At 50.7% G+C, this 22,299-nt stretch overlaps 1 protein-coding gene across 3 annotated transcripts; it reads left to right on the top strand.

Annotated features, from left to right (window-relative positions):
• Window positions 1-317: 317 nt before the first annotated feature.
• Window positions 318-22,166, top strand: CSNK2A2 (casein kinase 2 alpha 2). Of its 3 annotated transcripts, XM_031615399.2 has the most exons (12): window positions 318-473; window positions 675-786; window positions 10,100-10,201; window positions 10,768-10,818; window positions 14,653-14,712; window positions 15,980-16,063; window positions 17,190-17,300; window positions 17,501-17,602; window positions 18,018-18,118; window positions 18,771-18,919; window positions 19,111-19,204; window positions 21,766-22,166. In XM_031615399.2, exons 1-11 carry the CDS (start codon window positions 370-372, stop codon window positions 19,185-19,187), a joined length of 1,053 nt encoding a protein of 350 aa, XP_031471259.1. In that variant the 5' UTR covers window positions 318-369; the 3' UTR covers window positions 19,188-19,204; window positions 21,766-22,166. The 3 variants fall into 3 exon arrangements, with proteins under 3 accessions (XP_031471259.1, XP_031471260.1, XP_031471261.1); XM_031615400.2 differs by lacking the exon at window positions 21,766-22,166 and having other exon boundaries at window positions 19,111-20,634; XM_031615401.2 differs by lacking the exons at window positions 17,190-17,300; window positions 21,766-22,166 and having other exon boundaries at window positions 19,111-20,634.
• The last annotated feature ends 133 nt before the right edge of the window (window positions 22,167-22,299 follow it).

Genomic DNA, 22,299 nt, shown 5'->3' with positions numbered 1-22,299 from the left:
CGCGTGCGGGTGACGGGCTGGGACGGGCGTGACGTCAGCCGCCCGGCGGCGGGGGCGCGGCAGGCGGACCTCCGCGCCGCCGGGGGGCGCCGCAGCGGACGCCTCTCGCGGCGGCGGCGGCGCGGACGCGCGGCGCCGTTTCCGGGTCGGCTGCGCGGCGCTCGGGGCCGGCCCAGGCTGCAGCCGCCGGCACCGGGCCCCGGCCTCGGCTCAGCTCCGCGCCCGCCGCCCCGGGCCGGCCCCGCCCCGCCCGGCCTGGCCCTGCCGCCGCCCGCCGCCGCCCTCCTGCGCGCCGCGCCCCGCCTCGCCGGCCTCCCGCGCCGGCCCCGCGCCCTCCTCCTCCTCCTGCAGCCGCCGCCCGGCGCCGCCATGCCCGGCCCGGCCGCCGGCAGCCGGGCGCGGGTGTACGCCGAGGTGAACAGCCTGAGGAGCCGCGAGTACTGGGACTACGAGGCGCACGTCCCGACCTGGGGGTAAAGCGCCCCGCGGGGACCCCTGCCCCGGCCGCCGGCCCTCCGCGGCCCACGTGAAGCCCCGGGAACGGGCCGCGCCCCGGGGTCCCTCTGTGTGGAGCGGGGGGCGGGGGAGGCGGCGGGACGGGCCGGGGAGGGGCGGCCACGGGCAGGGCTGGAGGCCCTCAGCCGCCCTCCTCTCTGTGTTCTCCGTGCCCGCAGCAACCAGGACGACTACCAGCTGGTGCGCAAGCTGGGGCGCGGCAAGTACAGCGAGGTCTTCGAGGCCATCAACATCACCAACAACGAGAGGGTCGTCGTCAAGATCCTCAAGGTGAGTGTCCGGGCAGGGCTGGAGCGCCGAGGCCTCTGGGCTCTGTCTCACCTTCCCGTGATGGATGTTTGGTTGCCAGACGGTGGTTGGGGTTTTGGAGCTCCCAACACTGTTTGCTCCTGGCTGAGGGCTCCCCTGGAGGAGGAGCGTGCAGAGCTCTGGTGTTGTTACAGTGCTGTGTGCTGCCTGCGTTGGGCAACTGGTGGCTGGCCGTGCCTGTTGCAAACAGCCCAAGAAGGCCATGCCAACAGGAATGCGGAGCCTGCAGGGGAATCCTTCTGTCAGGCTGCAGACAGCTGGCACGCAGCCGCCTCGCAGCCCGGCCACATGCTCCTCACAGTCTGACCCTGAGGTGCTCATGAAGCACATAGAAGTTTGTATTCAGTGCTGCAGAGGATCTGTTACATGGGGGGGAATGTCACCTTGGAGAGGCCAGAAATACCATGAAAATCTGAGGGGATGAACACAGACCATTTGTTGCTCAGTAGGATCAGTGGGGTGTGTTCTGATGTGTTCATCCCTGCAGGTTGGGCTGTGGGGACCTTTCTGTAGCTGTATCAGGTTGTGGGTTAGGATGGTGTGGAGTTATCTGCTGTAAGACAAGCCTTACTGTGGAATAGTGGAGTCACAGAGAACTGTGGTAGCCATCCTAGCAGCAGTCTGTATCAATGATGTGGGATGGGAGGTGTTTAAAAAAGAAACAACGAAAAAAACCCTAAAGGTTACAGTTGAGGTGCTTTTGGTTTTGGTTTGGCTGACACTTGTGGCTGTCAATTGTTGGACCAGCAACATGTGTCAGTTTTTTGCCTAAAGCACGTGGAACCAGTTTCTGGTCATGGGTGTATGAAGGATTCAGGCATGTGCTGATCTGCAAATTACAGGGGGGTCTGAGCTTAACCTGCCTCTGCAGCCAGTGAGGCTGGCAGATTCCTGGGACGAGGGTCTGCAGGGCTGAAGCCCTGAGGTATTTGCTGGCTGCACTCTGATAGCATGGCTCACTGGTTGGCTTTGTGACGGCTTCCCCGCTTCCACACTCGCTTGCCGTTCCTGCTTCCTTGGGATCTTTCTTAGCTTCTGAGGGAGCTTGCCCTGCTGTATGCAGCTCCTAGGCGAGGAGTGAACTCCCATCCTGGCTGCCTCTGGAAGGACTGAATGGCAGCCCTGCCTTGGTAGCAGCTGAGGTAGTGTCTAGTTGAGCCCTCAGAGACAGCCCCGCAGCTGAGCCTGATGGCAAGGCTCTCATGTTCTTGCTGAACTCTTCTGGTGTACTGTGGGGGCCTCCCCGCTTTGGTGCTTTATGTATTTTTTGGTTTTCATGTGGTTTCTGTTCTGAGAGAGAGAATAACCAGTGCAGAGCTGGACTTGATGGCAAGATAGCTCATAGTTATGCTGAGGAAACTGTACTTCTGCATGCTGCTCTGGAGCCCCTGGTTGTTTCTTTGGGACTACTGTGGTATGTTGAGAGTCCAGGCCTTGCTCTGCATGATTAGAGGCACCATGAGGCAGAGAGGCTGCAGGGAAAGTCATCAGAAATATTCCTCGTTCCTTCCTAGCAGCCTAAAGAGCCTCCCCTGGAGCAATGCTGCCAAACTCTGTCATCCCCAGGGAGCCCATCAGCACAGAGCTGTGAGTCAGCCAGCGAGAGTCATCTGAGGGTGGCTGGGTGCTCCTTCTCCCTGGGGCCTGAATGCATTGCCACAATGCTCCTGTTCCGTAAGTAGGGGATGAGCTTGGCCCTGATCTGGAGTTGATGGTGTTGCCACTAGTTCCCTGGCTCCCCCCACTTCTATTAGCATGCAGGCAGCATTCCTGCGAGTTAGCAAGGGAAAGCAGAAAGTCCAGATAAATAGATGAACTTTCTTAGTGGAAAGTGGGTCAGTGAGAAGTGAGTTTCGGAGCACTGTGTTGTATATCTTATGAAAACTTGCAAAGTGTGGCAATAACATCACTGTGATCTGTGGAAAGTGCCTCTGGTTTCCTGTAGTGAGACTCAAACTTAATTGCAAATGTAATTACATGTATCTTCGGTCTTAGCAAATAGGCTGGGCGTGCCTGCTGCTTGTAATTCCGGCTGGGTTCTCTGAGGTGGGAAATGCAACCAAGTTACAAGGTTCTGGGCTCAAGGAGGGGTGAGACAAGGAGAAAAAGTGTTGCTGGTGGACATGGCTGTTCAACATAGTTGTTCTTTGCTATTTAAGGCTCATGGAGAGAACAATTTCTGTTATGTGTTAAGGGTGCTCTTAGCATCTGTGCCTCATCTGAAGTGACTGCTATCTTCCCAGCCTTGCTTTGTGAAGCGACTGGTTCTTAATGAGCTCCAGCTAACATGAGGCCTTTTTGCTCCCCTTCTTTGGTTGTTGTACCTGAACATCTTGTACCTTCCTCCCGAGAGGTCAGGAAATTTTACCACCCTTTCACAGATGCAGAAGTGAGCCACAGATTTCCTGTGTGACTTTGGGCAAGTCCCTTAGCCTCAACAAAGCTGAGACTAAAGCCTGGGTCCCAGCCTAGTGCTGTGCGAACAAGATGAACTGCTCTTCCTCTTCTGGAGGCTAATTGCTTTGTTTATTCAAGTGTCCTGTGCCTTCAGCCTTGGACAAGGCTGGGGAGCTGATGGCTTTGATAGGTATCACAGTGCCCCAGGCCTCTTGATCTTGCATCAAGCGTGGTGCCCCATTTCCCTGGCATTGCCTTCCTGTGCTGCTACCTGAAGTGCAGGTCCAGGTGGAATCCTGCAGGAAAATGGGTTGTGATCATGCCCCTGGTTGTGGTAATAGCATACATCAGCAAAGGAGCACCATTAAGATCATACAGATGTCTGTAATGTTACCATTTCTTGGGTCAAGTGCCTCGCTTTGAGAACGGGATGTTCTTAGTGCCACTTCTTTCCAGGAAACTTCTGTAGCTCTTTAAGAAAAAAGCAAACAGAGCCAACAGATTCCTTCTGCTGCTGCTGCTGGATGTCAGGTTGTGCTGTGTATGATGTACCCCACAGATGCCCTGACAGCATCCTCCAAAAGCAAGGCAGAGGGCAACTGCTCAGCTTTACAACCTGTTCAGAGAGTAAAGATTCTGCAAAAATAAAGAGTCATCTTGGCACAGCGCAGAGTGCTCAGTGCCATACACAGCTGTGTGCCTCTCACAGCCCATAGGGCATGGAGGCAGCCTGCAGCTGTGCCCCTGCGCTCTGCAGCTGGTGCAGTGGGCTCCTGTGGGCTTTTTGATCTGGCTGACCATGGTGCAGCTGTGGACACACTTCTGGGTGCTTAGGGGAGCACCGAGCCAGGAAGAGGGTGTGTGTGCTTTTGTGTCTCGCTCGTATTGATTTGATGCTCATAGTTGGCTTCTGGGTTGTTGGCACCTGGCATTCTTCTGCATGTATGAAGGAAGCTTAAGACATCTTTGTTTCCTGTGAGCTCTGTACTGTGGGTGGCTGTGGTGGGAATGCTGTTAAGTCACCTGCAGCTGTGGCTGCTGGGAGCTCCAGCCTTTCACAGCCGTTCCCTTGCACTGAGTGTGTGCCCAGGGTGGGGATCATGGCATCCATACTGCCAGCTCTGTACAGGGGTTGTCCCATGTGCTGCACCCATGTATGTGTCTACGTACAGCTCATTTGCCTGAGACCCAGTAAGCCCATCATGGAAAGGCTATCTCCATGGTTGGCTGCTATCAGAAAAGGTAAAACAGGTGAGGGAAAGGGCATGGAGTTACAAGGAGAGGGTTTGGAGGCGGTGCTGGAAAAGCCCCTTTCCCTTTGGTGGCTTTTGTCCCCCTGTGCTGAGTCCACAAACTGGAACTTTCAACCATGTCTGCAGTTTCACAAGTGCATTCTGGTTTGTTTGTTTTTCTTCTCTTCCCTGTTCTGTGCTCTGTGAGCCCTCCAGAGCCACCATTCACACCTGGGGCTGCAGCAGCATCCTTTTGGTGCTGAGCTCAAATTGCTGCTCTGGCAGCTGGAGAGCCATTTGGAGGAGATAGCCCTTTGGCTCTGCTGATTTTTTTGCTGTCTCTGAAAGCCCTTGTGTATTAGCGTGCTCTGGGTGGGGGCTGAAAGGCCTGCTGTGCTGCATGCAGAAAGGATTGCACAGGGCAATGATTGACCCTCAGGGCTGGAGCTTTTGCCTGCATCACTGCCCTTCCACCACTGCTCCACTGCTGGGAGCTTTCTGTGCCTCTCACTTCTTCTGCATTTGTACTCACTGAATCAACTCCCGGCCCACTTCCTCCTCTGGCAGGACTGAAATGAGCCTTTTTGCAAGAGAGCTGCACTCAGCTCCGCTGTTCCCAATGCCAACTGCCCACACCAAGCTTGGCACAGTCAGTAGCATGAGCCCAGCCCTGTCTGGAGCTGGGACCCCCTGGAGCAGTACTGGTAACTCCCACAGCTGTGTTTGGATGCAAGGAACTGGTGAGCAGCAAAACAGCAGCTACTGTGAGGAGGAGGGTGAGCCCTAGAGGACTGTTCCAAGGATGTGCTTTGTGGGAGGAAAGGCATCCTCAAAATCCTTGCTGACGTATTCTACCTAAACTTGAATCAAAAAGCAAAGGTGCTATAGTAGTTTCGGGGTGGGTTTATTTATTGTTTTTTTTGCCTCTTGTAAAATTGATGAGCAGCTCAGGAGAGGAAAGTTTAAATTCTGGTATTGAAGTTGTAAAATGCAAACAATTCACAGAATATTAACACAAGTGGGCTCCTTCATTTTCATCGCTTTTGAAAATGATTATTTGGTTTCCCAGCTGATGTCTGACAAAATAAGCAATCCTGCTCCAAAGGCAATTTTCCTATTGAGCAATTGGCATGGGGCTTTATAGGTTGATTATTATGATCCTTTCAATACCTGCTAGGAACAAATGAGCTTCTGGAGCCTCCATTCAAACGCTTAAAGCCTGTCTAAGGATGCTGCTGGTCCTGGGCTCTGTGTGCAGAGACCTGCCTGCTGCTTCATTGCAGTGCTGTGGTGATTCTGGGCTATTCAGGTTTGGTGAGCAATGAGTAGAGCTTTTTTTGTTATTGGGTGGTGGGATAAATGACTCTTGTTTTTCATGGATTCATATCTTTTGTCTGCTAATCCTTCTTCCCTGCTGTGCTAAGGCTAGTTCTTTTCAGAGCACCTTCTGTGACTCCTGCAGAGCAGCATGGATGCTTCTCAGCTTGCAGGACACATGCGCTGTCTGCTTTTCACTAACGGGAAATGAATGCTTTGAATTTAACTTGGATCTCACATGTCTTCCTGATTACTGCTTTTCTTGCTAACTTGGTTTAAAAAATGTCCTCATTTTGCTTGAATTCAAGCGCCAGGTCCCCAGCTTGGTGGAGATGACTGCAGCTGAAGAATGATAGATGTGTGCTCCACTTGCTGCAGAAAAAACCAACAGTTGATTAGCCAGGCACGCATCTATTTGTTCAACACAGGAAGTGATGGTTGCAATATTGAATCTAAAGGTTTATTTTAGCAAGCAACACTAGTTCTCCCAGCTGATGTTTGCTGCAGCTAAACTCCTTCCTTGCTTATACTCCCAGAATGTGGCCCAGGATCTGATTTCTGTTACAGAGTGGGTTTTTCTTCTGCACTTACCTGTCTGCAGAGCACAGCTTACCCTGTGCCATTTCCCTCCTGCACCCTGAACCCACCCCCATCACTGCCTGTCCTGCCCTAGCTAACTTTCAGCAGGTTGAAGCAACCACATGGTTGGGAGAGTGGGAATCCTGCTGCAGAGGGTGCCTTGCTGGGGGCAGGGCAGGTGTGGGGTCCAGCAGGACCATCCTGCTGGCTACAGGTCACCATGTCCCTCTGCTCTGCCTGGTCAGGCACTGGGCAGCCATAGGCTGTATGTCCCCACTGTCTGCAGCCATCTGACTTCCAGCTTGGCTGAGAAAGAAAGCTATTTCCTGGGAAACTGGGAAATTGTGCTAGGCAGTCAGGTTGTTCTGAGGGTGCTGCTGCAGTTGAAGCAGTTAAACCCCACCCAGTATAGACATGGTTAAAATGAGACATGTCTTTTAGCCTGGTTTCCTATGGAAACGAGCCTTATGCAATCCTGCTCTCTGTCAGCCTTCTCCCCCTCCCCCTGGCTGGCCAATCCCAGCTGAATGCAACTGTTGGGTTCCTATGAATTTCATGGACATAGGTGCTAGCACAGAGCACAGGTGTTTGCTTAGAGCCTGTCTCACAGGGTTTGACTCATATTGGTCACTAGAGAATCCCAGCTCTTAGGGAAGCTTTGATATGCCTCTACCATGGAAGGGGGCAGATGGAGTTGGAGTCTGCATCTTTCTATAGTGCTGTCTCCCAAACACAGGCTGCTCAAACTCAGGTAATGGTACCTGGGTGGCTCCATGGGAAATACCTCTCCCAGGATGTGATTGAGCCATGCAAGGCATAAGCTGCATGAAACACTGCTGTTCATATCGTAAAACTGCCTTAAATCAGTGCCGTTCAAATACTCTGCACTGCAAGGGCTGCTGTTTTAGGAGCTTTTCCTGCTGGGAGAAGCAGATGGTTGGAGGCCATAAGAGCTTCACATTTAATCCGTGTGTGTTTGGAGTCAACACCCTTGGAGAGACGGATCGAGTGACTCCGAGAGACAGTTGTAGCAACCCAGGTTAATCCTGGTGCTTGGAGGATATGTTGTTGAGGGCCTGGGTTTTTGGCAGCGCTGCAGGATGGGGATGGGACAGCAGCAGCAGTGTGCTGGAGTGGTTTGCACCAAGGTCTTTGTGTTGCCAGGTTGGATAGTGCAAGAGCCCAGGCTTGGAATTGATTATTGTGGGAAAATGGAGCTGCAGTAGAGTGCCTGGGTGGCAGATGGTGTTTGTGGTTATGGCTGCAGTGATGTGGGTAGGGGATGGCATGTTGTTGGGTAGGTTTGTGGGGAGAAAGCTGTGCTGGGGAGGCAGCAGTCACCACTGCTTTCTCCTGCAAATCCAAAATGGGGAATCCTCTGCTCCCTTGCATTGTCTCCAAGGGAAACTTCGAGGCAGTAACTGTTTCTCTGATGCAACGCTTCACCCCATGGCATCTCTCCCTCCCACATCCCTATTTCTGTAGTGGTTGAAAGCTGATGGCCCTGCAGGCAGTGGAGCTCACAGCTGGGTAAAGCAGTTCAGCCATGTGTAGGCAGCCCAGACCAAGCCCTGTGCTGCTGCAGTCCTCCAGCCCTGAAAAAAGTGGAAGCACACAGGAGTGGTAGGCTGGGGAGAAGACATCTTCTTTCCTGAGGGGAGTGGTGGTTGCTATGGAAGGAGGAATGGAAATCTCTGAGGGATGTTGTCCCTATGTAACTGATGCAGAAGGCCCTTGAAATTACTGCAGTGCAATGGAGAAGGTCTTTCAAAGCAGGCAGCGGGTTCCCTTGGCTGATGGCACAGCAGAGCAGCTCTGAGGGATGCGTGCAGGAGTGTGCTGGCAGCCAGGCTGCTACCTCTTTGAAGGTCCTTGGAAAACAGCTTGTGTGTGCATCTGTCTTTGCTGGACGAGCAAATAACTGAATTATATCCTCTAATTCCACCTTGGCCTTCTGGTAAGATCAGTGGATGTGGGCAATGTAAGGGTGGTGTCTGTCGCCGCACTGACGTCGATGAAATTAGTCTGTAATGAAGCATCTCCAGCTCAGGTTCAGAGACAAAGCCCTCATTCCTGCTGCCTTCCAGCCCTGCTCAGGCTGCTTTCCGTGTCTGGCCTTAGGCTGGCTGTGTCTCAGGATTGCCCTGCATGTTTCCTTGCCCCCTCCCCAGCAGAACCTGCTGTGCATTGCTCCAGCACTGGCAGCTGCGTGGCCTTGCTGCCATTTTCCACAGTGGCTTTATGAGGTGCTGACGCTCCCTGTACATAGCATAGGTGTTATTTTTGGCACTTTACTTTGGACTGAGATTCTCATCTTTTGGCTGGAAGGCCTAGCTCCTGCCTTTCAACTTGGAGGAGGAGAGGAGGATTTCAATCTGAAGGCTGCAGCTACCTGGAGAGCCTCGACAGACAGCATATTTTGCCACTTACATAAATGCCATATTTTCTGACTGTATGAAAAGCTTTGGTTCCTTCTCCCATGTACGTTCCTTTGAGTGGTCTGAAACCAAGGATTGTCTAAAGTGGGTGTGAGCTGCCACGTCACTCTGCAGACATCACTGGAGCGTGGGAGGCTACAGCAGGGGGGAGGTTGCTGAGTTCTCAGGGCTCCTCATGCCCTGCACAGAAGGTCACCATGACATCTTGTCACTTGGGTAAGGTGCCTCTGACCTCTCCTTACTGCCCTCCTTGCTGAGCGGCCGCCATGCTGGATGATGAATGCTTCAGAAAGCTGAGTGACTGGAATAGAGAGTTTCCCAGTGCAAGAAGTTTAGTCATCCTTCTAAGATGTCTCTGTAGCTTTCTGTTAGGGTAGCAGAGGTTCAGGAGGAGCTTTGCAGGGAATGAGGACTGCTGGAGCCAGCAGCGGTGTGCAGCCGGCGATGCCCATCCTGGTCTCTGGCCAGGGCTTAAGTAAAGTCTCACTTCGGAGCTGCTGCAAGCTGCCTTTCCTTTCAAGCAGGCACAGAGCTCAAGTTGTCTTGGGAGTGGATGAGCTACAGAAATGGTCATTCCTTTGCGCTGAAATGAACCGCTGGATCAGCAGAGTGTGAAAGCTCTCCCAGCCTTGGGAGCAGCTGTTCTTTGTCACTCTGTGCACCGTGATGTCCAGAGAAACGCTTACTTTGCAAAGGGAATTCCTGGGGCTGTATGGAGTAGGAGTCAAAAACTGTTTAAAATGTCTGTATGCTTTGAGAATAATCACAATACACAGATGCAATGGCATGCCTTGCAGCTGGGTCCCTGCTCTTGGGGTAGCTGTGAAACACTCTTTCACAGAGTGAGGCCCAGCAGTGTCTGAGCTTACTGGAGATCGTGGTGTTGGAAAGCCTCATGTTGTCCCTTCAGTGTGTTAAAGTACTTCAGAGAAATGCACCTTTTAATAAGAATAAAAAACATAAATGTTTTGTGCTAAAGCTGAGGTATGAGGTCTGCCCTTGTTTGTCTGCTGTCTCTGAATGCATAACACACAACTGCCATGTGCAGTCCACTGTGCTTTGAACCACAGTTACTGGAGTCACAGTGATGTTTGTCTTGAGTGGTTTGACTTCCCCTGGTGGGTGGGAAACTTTTACTTAAGAAAGGGAAATCCTCACTCGTTCAAGGTGTCTGTCTTCCTTTTGGAGTTAAAAATGTTCCATAGGGAGAGCAGGAGCAGAAGTTGTGGGGTACAGTCAGAACATTGGCAGAACAAGTCAGTGTTAATGTCTGAAAGGACTCTCACTTCTAATTGCTTTTGTCTATTTAAGCCAGTGAAGAAAAAGAAGATAAAACGTGAAGTTAAGATTCTGGAGAATCTGCGTGGTGGCACCAACATCATTAATCTCATTGACACTGTCAAGGATCCAGTGGTAGGTACCTGTGGTGCGGTGTGGGTGGTGGGCTTGCCTTCCTTTTGGTTGTGTGCAAGGTTCTTGTTTGTTTCTCTCTGTGGTCCTCAGGCTGCTCTACACACCTGGGAGTTTCCTTTGGCTGACCAGAGAGAAATTTTGTACCCTCCAAATTTACTGTAAGAAAGCAGAAACCATAGCCTTTTGGCTTCCGTCTAGCACCTGGAACATAAAAGTTTTGCTGGACAATTAGAAATTAAGCACTTCTCATTCTGCCTGCTGTCCTGTCTAGTGACCAGAGGTCACATCCTCTGTCTGCACTGCCACAATGACCCCACTTGCAGGAAGTTTTCTGTGAGCAGCAGCTGGCGGAAGGCTATGATTCCCAGCTTGCTAGCAGCCATGGAGAGGAAATGATGCTGCTGTAGTGTTTGTTGGCAGTCCTGGCTGACCATCTTCCTGCTGCTGGCTGTGAGACTTTAGCCCCCACTGACACCTTTTGCCTTGTCTGGTGCATTATCTGACTGGGGGTGTTAGGGTAATGCTGTGTTTTAAACCATGACACGCTCTCTCTTTCAATCTTGCAGTCAAAGACCCCTGCTCTGGTGTTTGAGTACATCAATAACACGGATTTTAAGGTGAGTCTGCCTGGGTGTGGAGGGGGAAGGCCTCCCATTTCTGTTGAAGTAGCTCAGTTCTTGGGTTTTCAGATACTCCTCAAGAGCTGTGAGGAGAGTTTGGGTCTGTTCTCTGTGTCAATTTCACCTCCTTTCCTTCACATAAATGAGAAACTCATGAAGTTCCTAAATAGGCTGCATATGAGAAACAGTAAAGGGCTTGTGTGCTGAATCTCCTCCTGGCTTTGAGGGGTAAGCTCAACAGGTTGGAACTTCTAACTCCCCTCTCAACTCACTAATCACCGCTGTATATTCAGCACAGACAAGTGCCCATACTGTGATGCTCTATTTACAGCAGTGCAGTTGGTGGAGTAGATTACAACTGTTTGTGCTAGAACCTTTCAGGCCTGGGGACAGTGAGGTGGCTGAGGCTGGAGCAGGTCTCCTGCCGCAGTGAACCTGGTACCAGGAGGCTACAAGAGCTGGGAGTCGTCCTCTCTGAGCACAGCTACAACTGCATGGGCTGCTGAAATGCTTCTGGCTGGCAGAGTCAAAATGATACACAAAAGGAATATACCATTAGCAAGCACACCTATTTTAATGATATCTTTGAATCTTTAAGTTATTGTCAGTGGTGGAAAATTAACTGAGCAGTTACCATTAGAAAACTAGGCATCACCTCTTCCTCCAGTGCTAAGAGATCTCCTCTGTTTCATATTATAGGACAGTGCTTTTTTGCTCCTGTCTGTGCTGGAGAGTTATGAAGACATGCATATTCTAGAGTGCAGCTTTACCAGATGCAGCAAATACCTGGAAAGAGACTCTGGGTTGGTGCTGGTGGGAAGGACAGACATTGTGACTTTGCCTCCAGGCTGTATGCATTACAGGCCTGCATGGTGTGAGGCAGCACGTGTTGTTTTCATTTCCCTGGAGTTTGTCAGACAAGGCGAATCTCACCGTGTGCAGTGAGCGCTGCAGCCATTCCGGCGGTGTTCTTAGTGCTCCTTAATCTCATGCAGAGACTTATTAGATAGGCTAGAATAGCAGTCACTTGCAGGAGCATCTGCCTTGACAGCTCTGGGCAGGGAGATGAGTGTTGCCTCCAAGTTAGCAGCCAGGAGAGGAGTTCTTTGTGCTGACCTTCAGGGCTAATTAAAGCAGGCTTGGTCTGTCGGGGTTTTGTTGGCATCAGCTGGTCTGCTGCAGCACTGTGTATGTTGGGAATGTGCCCCTTTCCTTCTCCTGGTGACCCAGGGACTCTTAATAAGGCGGATTGAGGAAGTTTTTAACTTGATATGTTGTTCGTTCTTCAACTTTTTAATATATGACTTGAGACATATAACAGATCATAAAGGCAGCAGCACATCTTGCTGGAGGTTGCTTTTTGTATCCTAATCTAAATACCATTACACCATTCTGTAGTGTCCTTAGAGGAAAACTTTGTTGTCAGAGATACCGTTCAATAACTGAAGTATGTTCGTGAGATAGAGCATTAAATAATGACTTGAGATTGTGGCCATCAGGGACTGACTGAGAAACGCCAAGCTTAGAGCATGTGCTGAAAGTTCTTCTGCAGCTGCCAAGGCAACGTTGGTCTGGCCATGGCAGAAGTGGCAGTACTCAGCTCTGACTGTTGCATTAGAAACAAGTGAATGATTTTGCTGTGGATCATTTCTAGGCTTCTAAGATCCTGACTGTTCAAGGATGTCTGTGCTTGTAGCTGTGCAAGTCCAAGACTGGAAGTATTGATGCTTTTGTCTTATGTGATCAATGTAGAGCAGGAATAACTTGGGAATGCAGGCATGTCCCCCAGGGCATGCAGGATGGCTGCTTATGTTCAGGGCTTATTTGTAACCCAAACTTCACCAGCTTCATGTGGGGCATGTGGGTTGTTCTAGCAATACTTGTGTGAGCTGCTCTATTTGGGTGGGCTCTTCAGGCTGCAGCTGGCTGACAGACTGCAAAGCTGCAGCTGCATGGGGACTGAGGAGACCTTCTGCACAGAGATTCCAAGGCTGTCTTCCTTTGCTCTAAAGTGCCAAGCAGGAAGCACAGAGAGTAGATGAGAACACTAGTGTTAGGTGTCTGCACATGAAGCAGATGGAGTGCGCACAGAGTCATCATCTTTCTGTTGTCCCTTCTGCCCCAGCATTCCGGTCTCCCTGGAGCTGAGAGCCCCACAGGCTGATCCTGGTGGGAGGGACCTCTTCTCATTTTGGGCTAGATTTTGGATCTATCTTTCCCTGTGCTGACTTCTAGAGTGAGCAGTACTGGTGAGAGCCGTACTCAGCAATCACTGCCAGTCTGAGCCATAGCTACAGACAGTTCCAAGCTGTGCAGTGCAAGCTGTATCCCAGCAGGTTTGACTATTTTGACATGCTGGTATAGACAGGATGCTTACATGATACTTTTGTAGATCTGACTGTGTTGCCTGAAATTACCTGGCGGGGTTCATCCCAAACCTGCCTGTTCTGCAATCATGGGAGTAATATTTGGAGCTAGAATAAATGTGTATTGTGCTGTATGAGAAAGGCAGCTAGTTGCATGCAGCTTCTCTGCAGACCTGTTGTGTTACTTGTCATCTGGGAGTGCTCCAGCTACCCACGTTCATTTGCCTTAAAACACAGTGGTGCTGCAGAACCATGCAACCAAGTCAGTAAGCATCAGTGAAATGAGAGGTCTTTTCCTAATCGGTTTCAAACCTGAAATGAGACATCTGTCCTTCAGCCACCATAAGCTGTGACTTATAAAGAGGGATGCTACCTTCAGCAGCCTCCCCCAGGTGCACTGATGCTGCCAGGTGAAGCTGAACCCTGCTGGCAGAGCTTGGCCCTGGGTCACGCCTCACAGGGCCATGTGCAGCTGAGTCAGGGAATGGTGCCCTGCTGTAGTTTGTGGTGATGTTGGTTCTGCTCCTTGCTTGTCCTGCTTCACTGGGTTACTCACAGGTGCTGGGATCATCCCAGATAATGAAAATAAAATACAGCTTGCACCCTGGAGGCCATTTAAGCTCAGTGTGTGTAAGTGACACTCGTATGCTGCCAAGAGCTGTACTGAGGATGCTGGGTTTGTTTGAATATGGCTCTAAGCATGACAGGATCATGAGGATCTCGCCTTGCACCTGGAGAGGATCCAGGGCCAGAACAGCTCTCTTGGAATGTGAATTTCAATCCCTTGCTGTGGGATTTCTCCCGGAGCTGCCAGGTGGTGCCCTTGATGAGCAGTCAGCTCTGATGCTGATTCAGGCGGTGATTTCACTAAACTGTGAGATGATCCTTGTTTGTTAGAAAGGACAGAGGGGCCCGGTCCTACTGCTGTCCCATGGATTTCCTTCCTGGCCCAGCTCTCCTCTCAGTGCCCTAGTGTCTCCTTGCTTTCACCAGACAAGAGCACAGCCTGACAAGACCAGATTGACACAGCTGCCAAGGTTGGATACAGAGCAAAAGGCAAATCCAGGGATCAGTTGTGACCTGGTGTGGGAGCAGCAGGAAGATGTGGCTGTTAGTGACTCTGTTGGTTGCCCAGTGGAGGTTGAGGCACACCCTCCACTTGTTTCTGCCTCACTGTCTCCTCCTCAGACAGACAGCTTGGCAGTCTCCTGCTGGAAAGAAATTATGATGTCTGAATGATCCCAGTGGCTTTTCATGGGAGCTCCTGCCTCCTTTCTGGATTTCCTACCATGTAACCCTGGCAAATCTGAGCCCAGGATGGCCTTTGGGAATGGCATTGTTGACTAGGATGTGGAAAGGGTTGCTGATTGGAGTCAGGTGGGGTGCAGGAAATGACACTAATACAAATCTTGAGTATTTAATTTTATTTCTCTTTTTTTTTTCTCCCTCCCAAAATCTATTTCAGCAACTGTACCAGATCCTGACAGACTTTGATATTCGGTTTTATATGTATGAGCTGCTGAAGGTGAGTGGCATTGCATATGACAGCTGATGCAGAAGCCAGGAATGAGAAAGGCAGTAGCTAAGTTACTGGGACAGTACTATTAAGCACTTACCTCTCTTGTATCCAGTGCAGAATCACAGAATCCATATTTTATATCCAGAGAAGGTTTGGGAAGTGATCTGATATCCTGGCTTACTGCTATCAGGCATTAGAGCCAAACTGGGGATCTTGAGCCACCTCTGAAATGTCTGATTCGCTGGGGATTATTCTTTCCTTGGGAAGTGTTTGTGACTGCTGGTGGCCAGCTGGGGCTGGGCTTTCCCTTCCTGTGTCTCTAGCACTGGGCAGGCTGCAGTGAGGACAGCCTGCTCCCTCCCAGACAGAGCCAGTACAAGCACTGAGAGGAAAGTACTTTGTCCAACCTGTAGAGGATCTCCAGTGCTGCAGATCCCAGGGCTCTAACTGCCCTATTGGTTGTGAGGCCATGACACATTGCAAGGATATTCCTTGTGGCCTTGCTGAGATTGAAGCTGTTGCTTCCTGCTGTGGTGGGGACACAAGGACACATTACTCCCTGGCAGTATGTCTTGCATATTGAATGACTGCAGGCTGTGCCCTGTTCCCGTGGCACTGGAGGTTTCAGTGCACCTGATAGACATTGATGGATGGGTCTCCCTTCCCCTTGTGGTCAACAAAATATTCTAAACTCCTTGCCTGAGGGAACAGCTGCATGGGAGGAGTGCGTGGTGCAAGGTCATGGAACTGAAGAGCTTTTGTGCTTTCCTGCCTTCAGACTTTAAGAGCAGTGTCAGTTTTCCTTGTGTGCCATCACCTGCCTTTTTGTGCTCTCTGGTTTAAATGAGCAGAGTAGAGGTTATTATCTAGCTTAAGTGTTTTTTGGGGCACCAATGGAAAACTGCTCTGGAAAGCTATAAAACTGTATGCACATAAGAATTGTCCCCTTCTGGGAAGAAGAGTTCTTCTCTTGTGCTCTGGGAAGCACAGGGCTGCCCAGGTTGGAGGACTGGGCCTGCTTCCAGGTGGGACACCACTCAGGATTGTGTTCTTCCGAAACCATGCAGGCAGTATGGGTCCAGGACTGCTGTAGGACAGGAGATCAATACTGTCTCATTGCCAGCTTGCCATGTGCAGTGTAAGAACTGAAAATGCCAGTTCCTTCTTCCTCATGGACTGGACAGTTTTGCTCCTTGACAAGAACTGTCTTTTAAATTGTTAATGCTGTGCTGTGCCTGTATGGCCGTATCTAATCTCTGTGTATGTCTACCAGGCCCTGGATTACTGTCACAGCATGGGGATCATGCACAGGGATGTCAAACCCCACAACGTCATGATAGACCACCAGCAGAAAAAGGTATGATGGCACCAGGGCTTACAAGCAGAGCTTTTCCAGTAGAGCTCAACATTCTGCTGCCTCTGTACCTGTAGCCAGACCAGCTGTGCATACCCCTCAGCCTTTTTTATCTACTTCCCTCCATTTGCATCCATGTCAGGAGGTGGCCAGAGTCCCACTGGGGAGCACTGCAGTTGGAGGCCATGGCTCTCCTCCCCAGCCAGCCATGCTGTGTATCTTTGCTGGGGGAAACAGATCTGGGCTGTTAATCTGCCTGGGGAGGTGTGGTGGTGGGGTGCAAAGACCGTAGATGGGAGAATAGTGGCCTTGTATGAAGTGCATGTGGATAACTTTACCTAGGAGACATGAGCTCCTTTTGTAGTGCAGCCTGCCCCCCCCTTATTTCTGGTACCTGCGTGTTAGATAAAAGGAAATGTTTGCACCAGGTTTACTGCCGTGGGAGTGGGCAGCACAGGGAGCTCCTCTCCCTGCTGTGGTACCTGTACCTCTCTGGGTGTTGTGTGTACCTCTGGAGGGACTTGGGATTTCCAGCAGCAAATGAGTTGCTAGTCCACAGGATCTCACTGTGTGAATCAGCAGTGGTTACCAGCTGAGGGTTTAGAAGAAGGGGGAATCTCTTACTAGATCTGTTGTCCTTCAGTAATGCAACTGGTCCTGTATCTCTGTGGCCACGGAGGAGACAGTCTGCCTTGCAAGATGTGGTGTGCTATCTCCCGTCTCCTTTCCTGCTGCCAGCCCCCAGTTAAAATCAACACTGCCTTTGGCCTGGCCCCTCTTAACAGTGGGACAAAAACAGCTGGGCTTTGCCTGTTCCCTAGTATGCAGCATCCTGCCTGCTGTGGCTTGTGGCACTGGGATGGAGCCAGTCACCCAGCAGTGGTGGTGGTGTTTGGATTTGGGAGGCAGAGGAGCTCTCTAAGCTGGGGTCTGCCCTGCCAGCACCACGTGGTGACAAGGAGAAGGGAAGAGCACTGCTGAGAGCATCTCCTGTCCTCAGAGTGCCTCCCTGCCACCGCCCCGGCCTCCATGCTTGCAGCATGGGATTGAGAGGCTTTGGCAGACACAGCTTTGCCTAACTTGCTCATACTGAGGCTCCTGACTCTGTGTCTCTTTATCACATGTTCAGCTGCGGCTCATAGACTGGGGTCTGGCAGAATTCTACCATCCAGCTCAGGAATACAATGTCCGTGTGGCCTCTAGGTACTTCAAAGGACCGGAGCTCCTTGTGGACTACCAAGTAAGAGTCTGCCTCCTCCTTGCAAGCCAGTGATACTGCTTGTGCTTGCACTTTGGCCACTGTTGGGTTGTCTGGTATTGCCTGGGTTGGAAAGAGGCTTGCTGTGAAGTGAAAAGCCTGAGGTTGTCTGCTGTTGTTGGGGAGCCAGGCCATGGTGAGCATGCCTTTCTCTTGTGATGGCTTCTCCTTTTTCCCCTCAGATGTATGACTACAGCTTAGACATGTGGAGTTTAGGCTGTATGCTGGCAAGCATGATCTTCCGAAAGGAGCCTTTCTTCCATGGACAGGACAATTATGATCAGGTAAGGACTTTGGGACTTTGGTACCTAGTTTATCTAATAAGACATCTGTCATCAACTCAGCTGCATGTGTATAGTGGGGAGATTCTGGGGATTGGACCACCAGACTGGGAAGATGTTGCTGCATGCCTACTTGAGCCATCTGGGCTTGTGCAGCTCTGCCTTATGTAGGACATAGTTTTCTGCGCGTGTTGCACGGAATGTTCAAGGAAGACATTCTTTCTGGGAGATTTCCCAAAGAAGAGCTGTTACAATTTGGGCAGCTCTGTCTCTGCAAGACAGTACCTAGTCCTATTTGTAGACTTCAAACCAGAAAGAAGACACAAGTTTAATAGCAATTGCTCCAGCAGAATTTATTCCTTTTTCAAGCTGTGATGGCTTACTCTTTTGCTCTCTCTTAACCTACTTTTTGTTCCAGCTGGTTCGCATCGCGAAGGTCCTGGGCACAGATGAGCTGTATGGGTATCTCAAGAAGTACCACATAGAACTGGACCCGCACTTCAACGATATCCTGGGCCAGTAAGTGGAGAAGTGAAATGCAGCCTTTTCTCTCCTTGTAACAGAGAGAGAGAGATGAACTAAATTTCCATCTGAAGGACTCTTATCCAAGGCCTGCTTTGATTTTCTGGATCACAGTGCTGCTTGCTGGCCTCCTAGCAGGTCACTGAAAGGCAGGCTCTTTCCTTTTGTCTCTTCCATGACCCACGAGCCTTCCTCTGTTTCTTCCCTTTCTTGCTTGTTGATGTCCTAGAAATGAAGATGTGAACACTGGAGTTGAGTGTGGGTTGAGGGGCTCAAAATCTCAGATGATTTTTCCTAAAAGGACCAGAGGCAGATGGAATAGTGAGGACAGCCTGCATGAAGCTGGCTGGCAAGCCAGAGCACTTCTAGGCCCAAGAGTCTGTGTAAGTGTCTAGTTCCTGTAGACAGAAGAGGCTTTGCAGTACAGTGCCTTTCTCAGGCTCTGGACATCCACGCAATCGTGTGCCTAAATAAGAGGGCTTTTCTCCCTTTGGCAAATGGTTTGCTGAGCAGTAGCTTCTGCAAGAAAGAGATGGAGGCTGTCTCTGCCATAACAGTTTCTTCCCAGAAGTGGAGAGCAATTTCCCTGGGACCTCTCAGTTCTGCTGTGCGGATCAGAGCTGGGTAGTGACAACAGGTCCCTTTGCAGGCATTCTCGGAAGCGCTGGGAGAACTTCATCCACAGTGAGAACAGACACCTCGTCAGCCCTGAAGTCCTAGACCTCCTGGACAAGCTCCTACGATATGACCATCAACAGAGGCTGACGGCCAAGGAGGCGATGGAGCACCCCTATTTCTGTGAGTCTGTGGAACAGTGGGGCCAGCTGGGATGGAGAGAGGGTCTTGGGGGAAGTTTTGGCTCCCCATCCTGCAAAAGACTTAGCAGGTCTGTGAGTTTTAGAGGCGGTTTCTCTAAAAGGGTTTGCTGGGGTGGAGCTTCCTCTCCATTAAATGCTGTTTCCTCTTCCTCCCTGGTCTGTCTCCTGCAGATCCAGTGGTGAAGGAGCAGTCCCAGCCCAGCTCGGAAAATGCTGTGCTCTCCAGTGGCCTGACAACAGCACGATGAAGACTGGAAAACGACGGGTAATTCAAGATGTTTACAAATAAAAGCAAAACCTTCGGTCACACAGTGAAGGGAAATGAACCAAGGACCCCCCCCTTCCCCTCCCCTTTATACTCGGCAGAAATCTAACCTTTGGGGGGGGTCATAAACCTCAGTTCCTCTCTGGTGGTTGTGGTTAATGTAACTCTAACCCTGTGGTACCAAAGCCCTGGGCAAATGGTCTTGCAAGAGTTAAACATGTAGTGATATCCCCAGGGCTCAACACGACTGATTCTGGTTCACATCTCTATGGATCCTTCTCTTCCTTCTCTGTCCAGCCTTCCCCACTGTGCTGGTGGGGACAAATTGGCCGTTCCACCATCAGTCCTTAGCATGCCTCTTTCTTAACATGCCTTTCTGACTTGTAGACTCTGGGTGAACCAAATTCAGGCTGGGGGTCAGCAGGTGCAACTCTGCTTTGAGCTCCAAGTCCTACTGCTCACTCTGGGCTTGAATTTGGCCCTTGAATCCCAGTTTTAATTGCAAATGCCAGGGCGTTGGGGGGGGGAGGGGGGAGGTTCAACAAAACATAGCTCACAAACCCAGCAGCACCTCAGGATTGGGCTGGAGCATTAAAAATAAGGCACTGATTTGAGTTGCTGGGGAGAGGTGAGGTTCCCCCCTCTAGGTGTGTTTGACAAAGGCTCACTCTGAGGAGAAACTCAATAGACCTGCTTTGGAAACGTGTGAATGTGAGGGCTGCTTTTGTGGCAGGAGAGGGGAGGGACTATCCAGACTTTCCCACCGAGCTCAGGAGAGTCAGAACTGCAAGACTTCTTGTGATAGGTGTGCAACCACGTACCTCATGACGTGGCTCCCATGAGAATTCGTGCCAGACGCAGACTTGTGCCGGAGCGCAGCTCTGGAGCGGTTCAATCCAGCGCCGCAGGATAGAGGAGCGGAACAGGGGCCTGGGAGGAGAGCATGGGGTGGGGAAGGATCAGCAAACAGCAGTGTGGTCTGTCGGGGAGGGGGCTGTGCAACTACTGATCCGGGACTTGGGATCCCACGTAGTGTTTTAACAAAGTCAGCCACTTGTTGAATTCTGGGGTGCCGATACTGTTGTGGGGGGTGGGGGGTTTGTCTCGCGGGTTCTTTCATCAGATCCCTTGATGGCTTTATAGCCCCACAATTCACAGTTGCCTCCTCTACTTGTTCTGTGTGTGATTTCATCAAGTGGTTCTGGTGATGCTCAAACCTACAAGCTGGAGATAGTGTTTTCCCACCAGCACCTAAACACAGAATTTCCTTCTGCGGCATTGTCGAAATAGTTAATTTTTTATAAGGTTGCAATGTTTCTATTTGAAACATCTGTTTACATTCCATATTCCAATAAAGTTCTATTGGCATCGATAGCAGGTCAATCCATTTGTATAATTCACTGAAACCAATAAATATCTATACGTCTGAACGTCTGCTGTCTCTAATCTGTGGGATAGCCAAAGAGCAAAGAGTTGAAGGGACTGCTTCCTCACGGAGGTCAAATTGGCTTTTCCACCCCCTTGTCTGAATGTTTGGGGATCCCTTAGTCATCAGTTTCAGGTTTTCATGGCATCAGCCCTGAGGGTCTCACTGCATTCCTGGCAGCAGAGGACATGTGAGCTGTTGGTACAACATGGGAGTTGGCTGTTGTGTGTTTCCAGCTCTCTGTCCACCTACCCTGCTCCAGGCTGCCTGGCCTGAGGGGTGTGGGGCTGTCATGCTCAGCTAACAATGCTAGCTGTTGGTTTGGGAATTTTGATGTTGATTTCAGAACTGTTTTAAAAAAAAAAAAAACTGTTGAATTGCTCTCATGAAGTCAGAAAAGGGTACTTCTTGTGGTTTGTCCAACTTGCAGTGGGGAAAACTTGCCAGTTTCCTAGCTCTCATCTTTACCAGTGCAGAAGATGCATGAGGAGAAGACAGAGTTTGCTGGAGGAAGTTCTGTAGGTGAAAGACATTAACAGAGTGCTTGACAGTGTCCCAACCTGTTGAGGTTCTGAATAAGGAAGTGACAATTCTATCAGTCTGAACTATGAACAGAAATGCTTTCTGGATACATCAAAGCAGAGGAAAAAAAGATGCTCTTCCTAGCGGGTGGTCTGAAATGTGGGATGGCTCTCCCTGCTATCCAGCAACCTGCTCTATAACTCCACGTCCCTACACCATTCTTGGGGCAGGATAAGCTGTGACAGGTTCATCCCAGAGGGCAATGAGGCTGTGGTGCATACACTTGGTTGCTGCTCAGACCGATTCGTATCTGCATTCATCAGCCCAGTGTTCTGGACATGGACAAGTGTCATTCTGCCTGTGGGGGCAGTCGAGCTGAAGAAGTCAGCCTTAAGAAGGCTGGGGAGCAAGCATCTTCGTAGGCTTTCTCCTGGATTTGGCTACAACGATCATGCTGTGCTTTGGGCTGGTGCAGGGGATGGCTGAGCCTAGTGGGAGTGGGCAATGTGGTATAGGGCCCGGGTGTCTCCTTACCACCAGAACTGGAGGAGAGCAATGCATTGTGCAGGCAGCATCCTGAAACACTCACTTCCCTCCTCCTGTCTCTCCCCAGGTCCTGATGCTGTTGCTCCCAGTTTTCCATAAGCAGAATGAGAATCATTATCGGTGCGTGTAGAATGACAGCGGGCAGACTGTGCAGCACGGGCAGGGTTGAGTGCCTGGCTGGATGGCACTCACCTTCTAATGAACACAGGTCTTCTGTAAAAGGTTCTGCCTTTGGTTCCCCATTGATCTCTTTCTGATTCAGAAAATGTGGAAATGCGAAGGCTGTGCTAACAGTTATTGGTTAGTTGTTCCTTCCTCTGCTCTTCTGACTCTTCCAGCCTTTGACAGACCATGGTTAGCCAGCTTGCCCCTGCCAGAGCTTGGGAGCAGCAGGGGATGTAGCATCACAATGGACAGTTTTATGTTATAACTGAAATAATTCTATATTGTTAAATAAAAGTTTGGAAAGAAACATTCAAGGAAGAATATTCAGTGAGGAGGGAGCTGTGGGCAGGACTGGCCATGCTGCGGGATGCCAGCAGTGAAAGCCTTTCCCTGTGGCCTGCCACAGTGGGCTTAATGAGGAGAGCAAGAAGAGCTA

Source organism: Phasianus colchicus, chromosome 13 (assembly GCF_987193195.1).
Source record: "Phasianus colchicus chromosome 13, bPhaCol1.hap1.1, whole genome shotgun sequence".
NCBI classification, from domain to species: Eukaryota; Metazoa; Chordata; class Aves; order Galliformes; family Phasianidae; genus Phasianus; species Phasianus colchicus.
The sequence above is the reverse complement of the archived record's forward strand: the minus strand, read 5'-3'. Positions and strand labels throughout refer to the sequence as shown.